The sequence below is a fragment of the Apteryx rowi genome, unplaced genomic scaffold, assembly GCF_003343035.1.
Source record: "Apteryx rowi isolate R43461 unplaced genomic scaffold, aptRow1 scaffold_93, whole genome shotgun sequence".
Taxonomy (NCBI): domain Eukaryota; kingdom Metazoa; phylum Chordata; class Aves; order Apterygiformes; family Apterygidae; genus Apteryx; species Apteryx rowi.
Genome location: NW_020451238.1, coordinates 1,011,217 through 1,022,956, shown reverse-complemented (window position 1 = coordinate 1,022,956; position 11,740 = coordinate 1,011,217). Strand labels below are relative to the sequence as shown.

Here is an 11,740-nt window from a genome sequence, read left to right as displayed (position 1 = left end):
AAAACCTTGTGCTGTATTTCAGTCATTGCTTCTCTTTCTTCAGGAAAAGAACTGATAGAGGAAGCATCAATTTGATGCAAACCACTTCTGCTTGTTTCTGGAAGAAATGATCTTGAGATAAATCCTATGGTGAAATAGTTTGATGCTTTAATTTTGTAATGACCTGCTCATTTGACCAGGACTCATTCTTACGTATCAATCTCCTGATGTGTCACACTGGTCTGGAGACCCATAGGCACTGCTGACATGCAGGGACTTCATGGAGGCCCACCTTCCTATGAAAGGTATTATGTGAATAATAAGTTCCAACTGAATCTCTCCTCTTGGGTAAAACAGTTGCATTTTAAAGGCTAATTCAGAAAGGGAGAAATCCTGAGAAAACTCAAGCTCCCTAAACAAAGAACAGCTTTTTTCTAACATATCTGTATTTCTAAATCTCCTTGCCTTGATTTCAGCACTAATTAGAAGACAAAATATGCCATAAATCCATCTGTAATAGAATCAGAACAGTTGATTCTCCACCTTTTCTTAAGTCTGATCCAAAAGCTAGGGCAAGCTCCCCTTGAGATCACTGGGCTTTGAATCTATTTTTCAATCTCTAGTCCTTCTTATTCATACAAGCAATACTGGGTTTGTGCATAGGCTTGACACCGAATGCTATTTTCCTCTCTGTCTTGCAGATGCTTACAATTTTAGGGCTGAGAAGGAGCAGAGGCAAGTAGGCATGGAAGACTCTACAAGTTATAAACCAGGAGTGCTCTGCAGACTGCAGGTCAGCTTCCACAAGGCAATTTATCTAAACGTTGCTAGTGGGATGCTTTGGGGCTGAGTTAAGCCCTAGTGAGACTGGAGAGCTGGCCACAGCAGCTCTTCTGTCCCACAAATACAGGACACGTACCCCAGGGTAAGCAATGCTGGTAAGAGGCTGCATCCCCCTTAGCAGCCCTCCCGGTGACTCTGTGCCTGGTATTTGTCCTGATTATGTCAGGAAAAGAGGGAAAACACAATCACTTCTAATCCCAAAGCCCCTCTTGCTATAGTATGGCTTCTGTGCAATTGTTCTCAGTTTGAATACCACTTCCGCCCTTTTTCACAGCCTGCAAAGCCCCCTATGCATCCCCCCTAGAATGATTTAATAAATACATCGTTGGAACAGTAACAGATGTAATGACATTAACGGTCATTTGTTAATGAGTTACTTTGCCACAACAACATCATGTGTTTGACTTGAGAGGAATCCAGCAGGGACTTGATCTATAAGTAGTGATTTCTTCACTTAACATCCCAAGTAAAACACCACATTTGTGTTTACTTTAAGAAATTAGAACCTGTTCATTTCTGAGAGTTTAAATTAATTCCTGGTGTCGTGACATTAACACCATCAGAAGCCACAGCGTGCTGAAGCTGATGGGGTCCTCAGGGCCTCCAGCAACCGTGTCAGTCAAGTCACCTCAACATGTAACTAGACGAGAGAGCACCTCGCRCTGATCAACTCATTAAGGGTAACTTGTGCAGTATCACTCACTTTCCGGATCAGGGAATAGGGTAATTAAAAATGGAGGCGGTTGCCAGTGGCCAGCATAAAAGCTAATAACTGGGATAAGGAAAAGAAAGAAACACGAGAAACTGAAATACCAAGAATGGAAAAGCATAGAAAGGAATTTTTTCCCTATGTTTTTAAGTAGAAAGGTTGATTTACTCTGTGATTATTAAAAATGTGTTTCCCCAACGTAATAATTGTGTGCGATTAGGTGATTTGTAGGAACGAGTTGCTCAGTAACAAGTAGAAAGGGAAGGTGGGGTGAGGGCTGCAGAGGTAAAGCAAGCCGTGCACTGGGTTCCCCTCTCAGCGCGAAGCCCCGGGCGCCGCGCGGGTCCCACGTGTGCCTCCCGGCTGGCGGCAGGAGAGCACACAGCTCCTGTATCGGAGGAAATTCGGAGTTCCGCACTCTTGGGCAAGTGGCGAGGGTGGGGCTTTCCTGTGCTTACAGGCGAAGATAGCTGGCATTTCTTCCCCTTTTCTTTTATCGTTCTTCAGTGGTGTTTTCTATAATATCATTATTATCATCATAAATACAGTTGTTATTCAGCTTCAGCCCGTGTTCTGGGTTTCTTCCTGTTCACCTCTGAGATATCTCTCTCCGTTCCTTCTCCGGGTTCCTGTGCACACTCTCCTCTCCCTAATACCAGGGACTTTTCTGACTTATTGTAAGCAGCCCCAGTTTGACAGACTGCATAGCCCCCAGTCACACATTCCTTCTGGACTTGCACGTTGGAATTTACAGTTATAAATAATTTAAGTAAACTGTATGTATTTCATATATGGCTGGAAGAGGAGATAACTCCTCTTAACTCCATTTACCAGGCAGCCTCTGTTAGGGAGACATTTTCCATGCTAGAAATGTTTACAGCTGCTCAGGCAGAGACAGTCAATGTGTGGCTGCAGTTGTTGAGTGTTAGCATGTCCATATCGTGTGGGTCCCTGAGCTGCCCGTTGTCCTTTGTTTCCTTGTTTTGGGTGTCTTACGGCTACAGTTTGTCTTCCTGTTGGAATAACAAGAAGCGAAAGGGCACATCCGCTGTGCCCTGACCTTGTTGCCATCCTCCCGTGATCAGCGCTCAGGCCCCTCTGTGCCTTGCTCAGATGCAAGCAGGGTGTTGCTCCGCGTTAACCCATCAGTCATGTCCTCAGCTGTCGATGCATGTGATTCCTTTAACCCTTGCTTTATCATTTCTGCTGCTGCCTTCACACACGGACATGTTCTTTCATATTTCGTTCATACCAGTCTGAATATTCCCATAACACATCTCTGCATGCCATGGTGCAAGCTGTAAATTACTGCACGAGAGAGAAAAATGCTTGCATAGGGGCAGGAATGTGGTATTTTCATCTCTGTGATCTCCTCTGCACTAGAAAGATACTAACTGAAACCAAAGCCAGCCAAGCCAGTTCAAATGTCAGTGTGAATGCGCCCTTTAGTGTTGCCTATCACATTTTAACTTATTTAAAAGAAACAAAACAAAACAAAAAAACAGTTTAAATCTAAATAAGCCTTTCTCACAGTGCCCAGTGGAAAGCCACTGGACCACAGCTCCCTGCGAGTGCTGAGGCAGCTGGTGAGATCTTTTTTCTTTGTACCGTGGCTGTAACAGCAGCATCTGCACTGCAAACACTTGCTGCATCTGCCAGCCTGGAGGGCTGTGCAGCTGCTCGGCAGCAGGCTGCTGGTCCACGGGGGCTGAACCCAAGCTTCTTTGCAAGGAAAATCCAAGATACCAGTGGCCCACGAAGAGACTGTACCAATTACGATGTCTGCATGACCCTACAGATAACGAAACCTCTTGCAAACACACTAATACAGTCACTTAACTTGTTGACAAACCATAAAGATTGTAAATGTACTTCAGCGACTAAAACAGTAATGTGAAGTTTGAAATCTTTATGGCAACAAATTTAAACACAGATGGCTGCTTTGTGCTTCACTCCAGTATCAAATCGGATGGAGTTTCACGACCAGAGTAACCTGATAGATATTATTGATCCTGGAAGATTTAAAGCATCACTGGGTGCAGTCAGAGGATGCGCGGTCGGACCCACGTACAAAGTTCTTTCGTTTTCGGGCTGGTTCCTAAGGCATTCACTTCTGCTGGCGCCTGCTGCGACAGTGCCCGGGAGACGCGTGCGCTGCTTTGTCGCTGCGTTAGTTACTGGGCGAGGATCGGCCCTGCGCCACGAGCGCGGGCTGCCCCGCAGGGGGGGAGGGAGGGGGGGAGGGCGGGAGCCCCGCGGCGCCTCATATAGCGCCGCCCGGCGCCGGCGGCTCTCAGAGCCAGCTCGGCAGCTCCGCGGAGGCGAGCGGTGCAAGCCCGGGGCGCCGTCTCCTTTCTGCTCCATCCTTTCTCCGGAGGCTTTGGCAAGGGAGCGGGAGCAGCATGACTTCCGCGGCTCTGGAGATTTTGGGGCTGGGGCTGGGCATCCTGGGCTGGGTGGGGGTGATCTTGGCCTGCGGGCTGCCCATGTGGCAGGTATCAGCCTTCATCGACGTGAACATCGTGGTGGCGCAGACCATCTGGGAAGGGCTGTGGATGATCTGCGTGGTGCAGAGCACGGGGCAGATGCAGTGCAAGGTGCACGACTCCATCCTGGCGCTGCAGCCCGAGGTGCAGACGGGCCGSGCGCTCACCGTCATCGTGGCGCTGCTGGGGCTGGTGGCTCTCATGGTGACCGTCGTGGGCGCGCAGTGCACCAACTGCATCCGGCCCGGCAAGATGAAGTCCCGCATCGTGATCGCCGGCGGGGCCATCTACATCCTCTGCGGGGTCCTGGTCCTCATCCCGCTGTGCTGGTTCGCCAACATCGTCATCAGCGACTTCTACGACCCGACTGTGCCGCCGTCCAAGAAGCGGGAGATGGGGGCAGCGCTCTACATCGGCTGGGCGGCCACGGCGCTGCTCCTCTTTGGGGGCTGCCTCATCTGCTGCTGCTCCTGCTCGCAGCGGGACGAGACCTCCTTCCCCGTCAAGTACTCGGCGCCCCGGCGGCCCACCTCCAACGGCGAGTACGACAAGAAGAACTACGTCTGAGCAGGGCTCGCCCCAGCTCCCCCGGCCGCGGCAAGGACAGAGACGGGGCCCCCAGCCCCGGCCCACAGCGCCGGGAGCATCTCCGGTGAGCTCGGCCAAGCGCGCGCTGCGGCGCTCCCCTGCCTAGAGCCTCCTCCTTCCCGGGGGGGCCCTCGCAGAGCCCTAGGCAGGGGGGCCCTGCTCCCTGCCAGCCCGGGCAGTGCCACGCCGGGCGCCGTGGGGACCCGGTACTCCCCGCCTGCGGTGCTCGCCCTCCCCTGCCGCGCGGCGCAGCCAAGCTGGGGGCCCCGGCGGCGGCCACGGGCACCCGAGGGCCGGGCGAGCCGCAGCGGGATCTGCCGGGACGTCCCGACCGGCCGCCGCCTGCCCGCCGTGAGCCTCTGCCGTGAAGGGGTCCGCTCGGGAGCGCAGGGTCCCGGCCCCTGGGCTCGCCCCGGCCCGGCTCCCCGGCCCACCCCGGGCCTCGTCCTGGGAGACCTGCGAGTGCTTCGTTGGCCGCTCTCGCTGCTGGTGCCTCTCTTGGCGCTGCCCGGCTGGTGGGACCGCGCCATCGGGCACGCAGGAGAAACTTCCCTTCGTTCTCTCTCCTGAAAACCTGCGTCTGGCTGATTTCTGCTGTGGCTGTCACTGGTTACGTTTTTTTCATTTACTTCTTTTTGGGCAACTAAATTAGGGTTTCTGTCTAAAGCGTGACACTAACCTCGGTCCTTAATCCTGCAGGCAAATGACTATTTGGACAAAGGTATTTGAGTTCCTTCAGGTGTTTCCGTGCCTCGGCAAGGCGCGCTGCTCTGTGTGCCTTTGAGCCTTCCCTGCGCGGTGTCAGAGAGCTGCTGCCGTTTAGTGGAGTACAAACAGAGTATTCTAGGCTGCCCCTTGAGGTTCTCCATCCCTTCTTCTTCATCAGCCTCTGTTCTAGGTTTACTTGAATATGAAATCACTGCGGGTTGCCAGAATTATTGGAGGACTAGATTTGGAGACCTAGGAGATCCTTGTGTGTCCTGGCTCCCACAGGACATGCCTCCACGTCCCCCCATCCGCACTACAGGAGACTGGAAGCATAAATATTGCCCCGGATATCGATGGCTGGGGTATAGATAGCTTTCGTGGCCTTCTTGCCGAGCCCCTCTGGCTGCCAATTTCGCATTGTGTGTTCAGCTGGATGAGCAGCTGCTTGGCTCCCAACATAATTCTGTTAATGCGGACTTCCCTTCATTTACCAAATCGGGCAAAGAAATTCAATGTGAAAAGACTTTTTCCAAATGTTTTGTCTGAGACTGTATACAGGCTAATCAAGAGATGCAAAGCCGTGGCTCTCAGAGCCCTCTTAGCGCCACCGTATTGCCCTGGTAACACTGTGCAGATTGGAAAGAAGATACTCCGGGCAACATAACTCTCGGTTTCTCAGCTTGACAGCAGCCAAACTTCACCACAGCCTGGAACATTGACATACACCTTTCCTTTTTTGCTCCAGAAACAAACTTTTTTTAAAGGAGAGGTTAAGGGAAAGTGTGATACTGTCTCATGCAAATTATCAAGAGAAAAACAAGGTCTTACTTGTACCTTTAAATCAACACCGGATTCTGCTACAGACCGTGGCAGAATCTGTATCGCCATAAGGAACTTCCTGCCAACAGCTAGTGAGGAAACGTGCTATTTACGGAGCATCAGTGTTCCTCAGAGCGTAACACTACAACCTCGAGGGTCCCTCACCGACGCGCAGCAATACAGGGCATAGCTAACCTGCGTTTTAACCCTTAGGAGTTTCTGATAATGCAGAGATGTAAGGACTAACCCTAACTGTGGTTCTGGGATAGGTTTACACCTACTCTGCTCTTGCTTTGCTTAGCAAACTGAAAAAAACCCAGAGGCATCAATATGCACACAGATCCATATGAAAGATTAAAGCCTTGCCCCAGCAAATGTTGATGTTGAATACTGAGCAGATGATTTACCCCTTTAAAGATAACTGCTTTCATTTTTAAACACATATGTTGCAGGGCCTGAGCCCATCAGACAATACAGATACAGAGCAATATGATTAGAACTAGTTTTTTTTCTATAAAGAGGTGCAGTTCTTGTATTGGCTGCATTTAAGTAAAAGCTATAATATTGTTGTTATGATGTGATATGTAGTTTTGGTACAAGAATTAAATATTCCATATTTCATCATTGCAACTTTTTTTAAACAATGTAATCCTGTAAACTGTAAATGTATTTAAATGCATATATTTTGCAAAAAATCTACCAAAGTTGGCKTGTTATGTGGTTTGGTGCCTTTATTTCTTTCATGGTCATTTTATTTTAAATGATAATGTCCAACTGTCACCTGGTCCACGGCTATAGACACACTACTCCTTCATTCAGCCCTCTCGTGTCAAGGAAAAGAGTAAATAGGAATTAGCCCAAATCCTGCAGACTTCACTCTCTTTTGGCAAATCTCATTAATTCAATGGGAATTTGTCTCAGTTAAAGAATCAAAAAGAATCAAATACTGACGGACACACCTCCATGTAACTTTACTCTAGCACTGTGTTTCATTAGAATAAGTAAAGTTATGAAAAGGTTGCTGGGGTAAAGCCTATGAAAGTGTTGCAGGATTTGGGTCTGACCAGAAGATGAAATATTTCTGAGCAGTGCGTTTCTAGTGTTAAGAATCAAATCAGAGCTGGTGTCTTTGGGGGAGGGAGGGAGGGAAATCCACATTTTAGAAGGGAGATTTATTTAACAAGCCAAACTTTGTGATATATAGCTTTGTATCACAGCAGGGCTGGGTCTGTTATAACCAAAACCTGAAACAATTACACAGGACCTCTTGGAAAAGCCAGCACTAGCTGTGGATGTACTAGTAAACACAGCATCATCCTACCAAAAACATTACTCGCTGCTGATGTAACGCAGTTTCACTGAGGTCACTGGGGCAGTGCCCAACAATACGAGCAGGAAGCGGGGCCCATTTTTAAAAAATATTTTTGTATTTAATCTCATCTTTCAGTACACTTATTCATTGCTGTGCTTTAAAAAATAACCCGAGAGAATGTTGTTTCTGACGCCACTGGCTTCAGGGTAAAAATCTAAGTTGGTTTTTGCTTTGTTTTGTTTTCCAAGAGCAAAGACCTAGTCTTGGATTTTAAGAATTGGAAGTGCTCAGGATCAGGCCTGAACCGCATCCCAGTGAAAAACAGAAATCTGCAGTACTGGTTTACTATTTTTATTTTGTATTTATGATTTCACGTAAAAATAAAAATAAAAACATCTAAACCCATCCCCATGCAGGGTCACTGGTTTTTGTGAAAGGCACCGGTTGTTCGGGCTCAGGAGGCGGGGGGGGTGACAGCGGCGCCCACAGGACAGTGTCTGACCTAGSCACCTTTGGGTGGGAGGGCTGGGTGGCCTCTCTGGGCGAGTGGGCTTTCCCCCGGCGGAGCAGTCAGCATCGCAGCGCTCCACTGGAGACTCAGACAAAAGAGCAAGGAGCGATGGTTGCTCTTGCGATGTGAGCACATTAGGAAGCGGACTGCAAGTCACCAACTTTTTTGAGAACAACTCTAAGCATGAGGCTCTTAAAGCTTTCAATTCCTACAAATTCAAGCTAAAAGGAAAAAATCCCACTGCAGCTTGGATCAGCCTCAGCCTGACCTGATACCCCTAATCCTTTCTGCCACCCTGCTTTTTTAAAAAGTGCATTCAGGCTGGAGAAAAAACGTTTTCACAGTTGCATCAGAACAGAACCTGTGAAAAAATGGTTGTTAAAGGAAACTGTAGAGTCTAATTGCTAGTGGAGAAATTTCCCTTAGTTATAAGACTGCCAGGAAGGTCTTTCAATATTTTGCAGAATTTTTCTGCAAAATTTTCTTGGGTTTTTTTGGACAAACTGTTGCTTTAAAAATGAAGAAAAACCATCTTCAAAGACTTCATTTTGCAGCATTCTTGCCAGCTCGGTTGAGATTAACAAAAGCTCCTTGCCACCCTCCCATTGCTATGCACATGCTGAGCTGGAAAAAGGGTGTCTGCTGGCTTGGCCTTTGTCCTGCTAAACGAACCATTTCATAGTTATGAATTTGAAAGTAAGCTGCAGTTCATACCCTGCAAATCTAGTTAGATCCTGTCTGTGCAAAGAAGGGAAACGCACCAGGCAGAGGGAAAGGGAAACTCAATCAGTCACGTTTGCTGCAGGATGTTTAAGGAAATATTTCCTTTTCCTGCACAAAGATATATTTGTTGGGCATCTGCTCTTAGGGACATACTGAAACGTGTTACTTTTGGAGTGAGAAACCAGTGTAACTCCAGATTTTCCTTTATAAATCTATTCCCTGATCAAATATTATGCAATCTGTTGTTTTTCCTTGCCTACCTTTCAAACTGCAAATGCAGGGAAATATTCTCTTAAAGCTACTTTCCTCAAACTGARACCTATCCATATATCTGTAATGTTAAATGAGCATCCTGCCTGTTAGGAGCCACATGGCACGTCTAAGTGCCATATTCATGCATATATGGCAATATATTCATGCAATATTCAGCATCAGATGATACCCGCAATGCATCCTTCTTTTGTTTTGCATACTAAAAAAGAAAATCAGTAATGAAGTACAACTCCCATGTTTGAAGATTTGCTTTTTTAAGTCTGCTTGGTAGGACACAGCAAATATTTCTGCCAAATTAAATGAATCAGGAGGCAGTAGGTGAATTCTGTCTTCAGGTCAAGAACTGCATTCATTTTACCTGTAGACTGATTGTGGTAGGACAAATTGTTTCAAAAACAGCGCCTGAAGGGGCCTAACATTTATATTGTAGAAGTACTTGGGCTCTATCATACCTATTTTGATCAGACCTTTGTGTGTGGTTTTTGTGTGCRTGACTCAGTTCCGGCTTGTTCCTTGCTGCTGCTCTGCTGGAGGGGGCTGCCTGTCTGGAAAAAACCCTCTTCTTCCTACCACAACCTTCAGTTATAAGAAAAGGACAATTTCGACCACTACGTCATTGATAAAACCTCCCATGGCAACAGTGAAGGCTTTACAGTTGCTGGGATACACAAGCCTTCCTTCACCTTTTCTTTTTCTTAAACAGAGATTGAAACATTCTGCCATGAATCAATTTAACAGTGTCCTTTGTCTGTGGCATTTCAGGATTTTGTTTACAACGCTGAGCTTCCCCTCCTTCCAAAGCTCACCACRTAGCTCCAAACCAAATTCTGGCAAGGAAAGGTGGCCAGTAGTAGGACTTAGCATGRAAGCACATGTGTCACGTCAAAGGCATCCACCCAGGCCTTCATGTCCATCCTCTCATCACGCTTGATTCCAGCTGCACCTCAGCCAYCCTCACATTGCCCTGAAGGATCGCTTGGCCTCACTCAAGCTGGCACCTACTGCCTGCGTTGCTGATCGCCCCAACACRCTCGGGACCTAGAAAGCGTGCCAAGCCTGCCCAGAGACACCGCAAAGGAATCGTCACAACTGAATATCCATGTTATGGCGCTGATTACTTCAAAGCGTAGCCACACGCCCACATCCTCTCCCCCCCGTACGCATGCACACACACAGAGATTTCACGTAGTCCCTTACACCTCTGTAAAATAWATGCAGTGTTGTACATCCATATTCTGAGAGATACCTGAACTGGATACGTCTTGTAGTCACTCTCACCGGTTCCAGGTAAATACAAAGCTCAGGATAATGGGGGATCGCACCGCTCAAACTTTACCATTTATAATGTGACCAAAATGGGAAAAAATTGATCAGTAAAAGGCTGGTTTAAAAGTTCTCTAGGAAAATGTGTATGTGATACATATCAAGGAGCTTGGACGTCAAGCAACCTAAATATAAGTAACTGATGCATTTACTGGACCACTGGCTTTAGCTTCTTGTTTTGAGAGCAAGGAGCTCATACAGCCCGCGAAACTGTAAATACAGCATTGATAYTTGTAAAGCAAAAGAAGAGTGAGCCTTGCAACCACTATGTAACTGTTCTGATTTCAGTCTACAAGAGGAGAAAAAAAGAACCACACATCACTCAGTGACTAACAGAGTTGTCAACAAGACACAGCAACCTCATGATATTAATATACAAAAGTAAATTAAGAGAAGACCTCCGACACTCAACACAGAACGATACGAAATGGCTTTGACCAACTAGAAAAACAGGCAGAAAATAAAATAAGCTGCATCTTGTGTTCTGAGCCTTCTCAGAGCAGTCTGAAAGGCAAAGGCATCTAAAGCACTGACAGCAGCTGGCAGCCTGTTCATAGCAAGCACATGAAGGTGCTAAAGCCCAACTGAGATGTAATTCACATTAGTCACTTTTTTTTGATAGCAAAGGTGGCGGATCCCTTCCACACCACACCCCAGCTCCAGCCAAGGGACTTCCCTTCTGGTGCCTCCTCCAGGCACACCGGTATGCTGAGAGTTTGCGTGACACAGGAAGGTGCTCTGGAATATGCAAACACAACAGATAAGATGAAGCCAGTTCATATTTATTTACAGTGAAGAAAAAAAGTAAATGTTTAAAATAGCTGATTTTTAAAGGCAAACAAATAATCCTCTCAAAAGTGACCCTGATCAAATGAGCAAGCTGTGAATTTGTTCCAGTCGTAGAACTGCTGTGCATCACTCATTGCAGACCAAGTCCCGCAAGGTGCTAAGTTACATGTGTGTAAATTCTAGGTCTCAGCATCTTATAGCACCAGCTGTGCTGGCTGTAAGATTTTTTTTTAGATGAGCAGAAGATTTTCATGGGCTAAACAAATGCACTGAAGGCTAGGAGATGCTCAAAAATAGATCCTGTAATGACATTTTTAGTCTGGTAGGAAAAATAGTTTATGGCATTAAATGCTATAATTTAGATTTTAGCTGTGTATATTCCTAAATGTTTAACAAACCAGGTTAGCTGACTGAGGTCTGAGTGACATTCWTCTAAGTCTTGTTTCAGCTACCATGGCAGTTAATGAAACGGTATGTAGGTACTTGTGGACTCTGTCCCCACTCTCAAACTCACCCTCACCCAAATCCATTCCCCTCTGTTACACCCATACATAACTCATTAACGCTAACAACAATTTATAATCAGAACACTTCCAAGGAAGGTTAAATCTTAAGTGAWTTTAGGCTTGGGCACAAAAGAGTTCACTCAGGAAAGAAAAATAAGCCCTCCTTGACAA

General features: G+C 47.0%; 1 protein-coding gene across 1 annotated transcript; it reads left to right on the top strand.

The window, feature by feature from the left end:
* Positions 1–3,831: 3,831 nt before the first annotated feature.
* On the top strand, positions 3,832–4,709 carry CLDN5 (claudin 5). Its single transcript, XM_026091930.1, has one exon. The coding sequence runs from the start codon at positions 3,934–3,936 to the stop codon at positions 4,582–4,584; it is 651 nt and encodes a 216-aa protein (XP_025947715.1). The 5' UTR covers positions 3,832–3,933; the 3' UTR covers positions 4,585–4,709.
* The last annotated feature ends 7,031 nt before the right edge of the window (positions 4,710–11,740 follow it).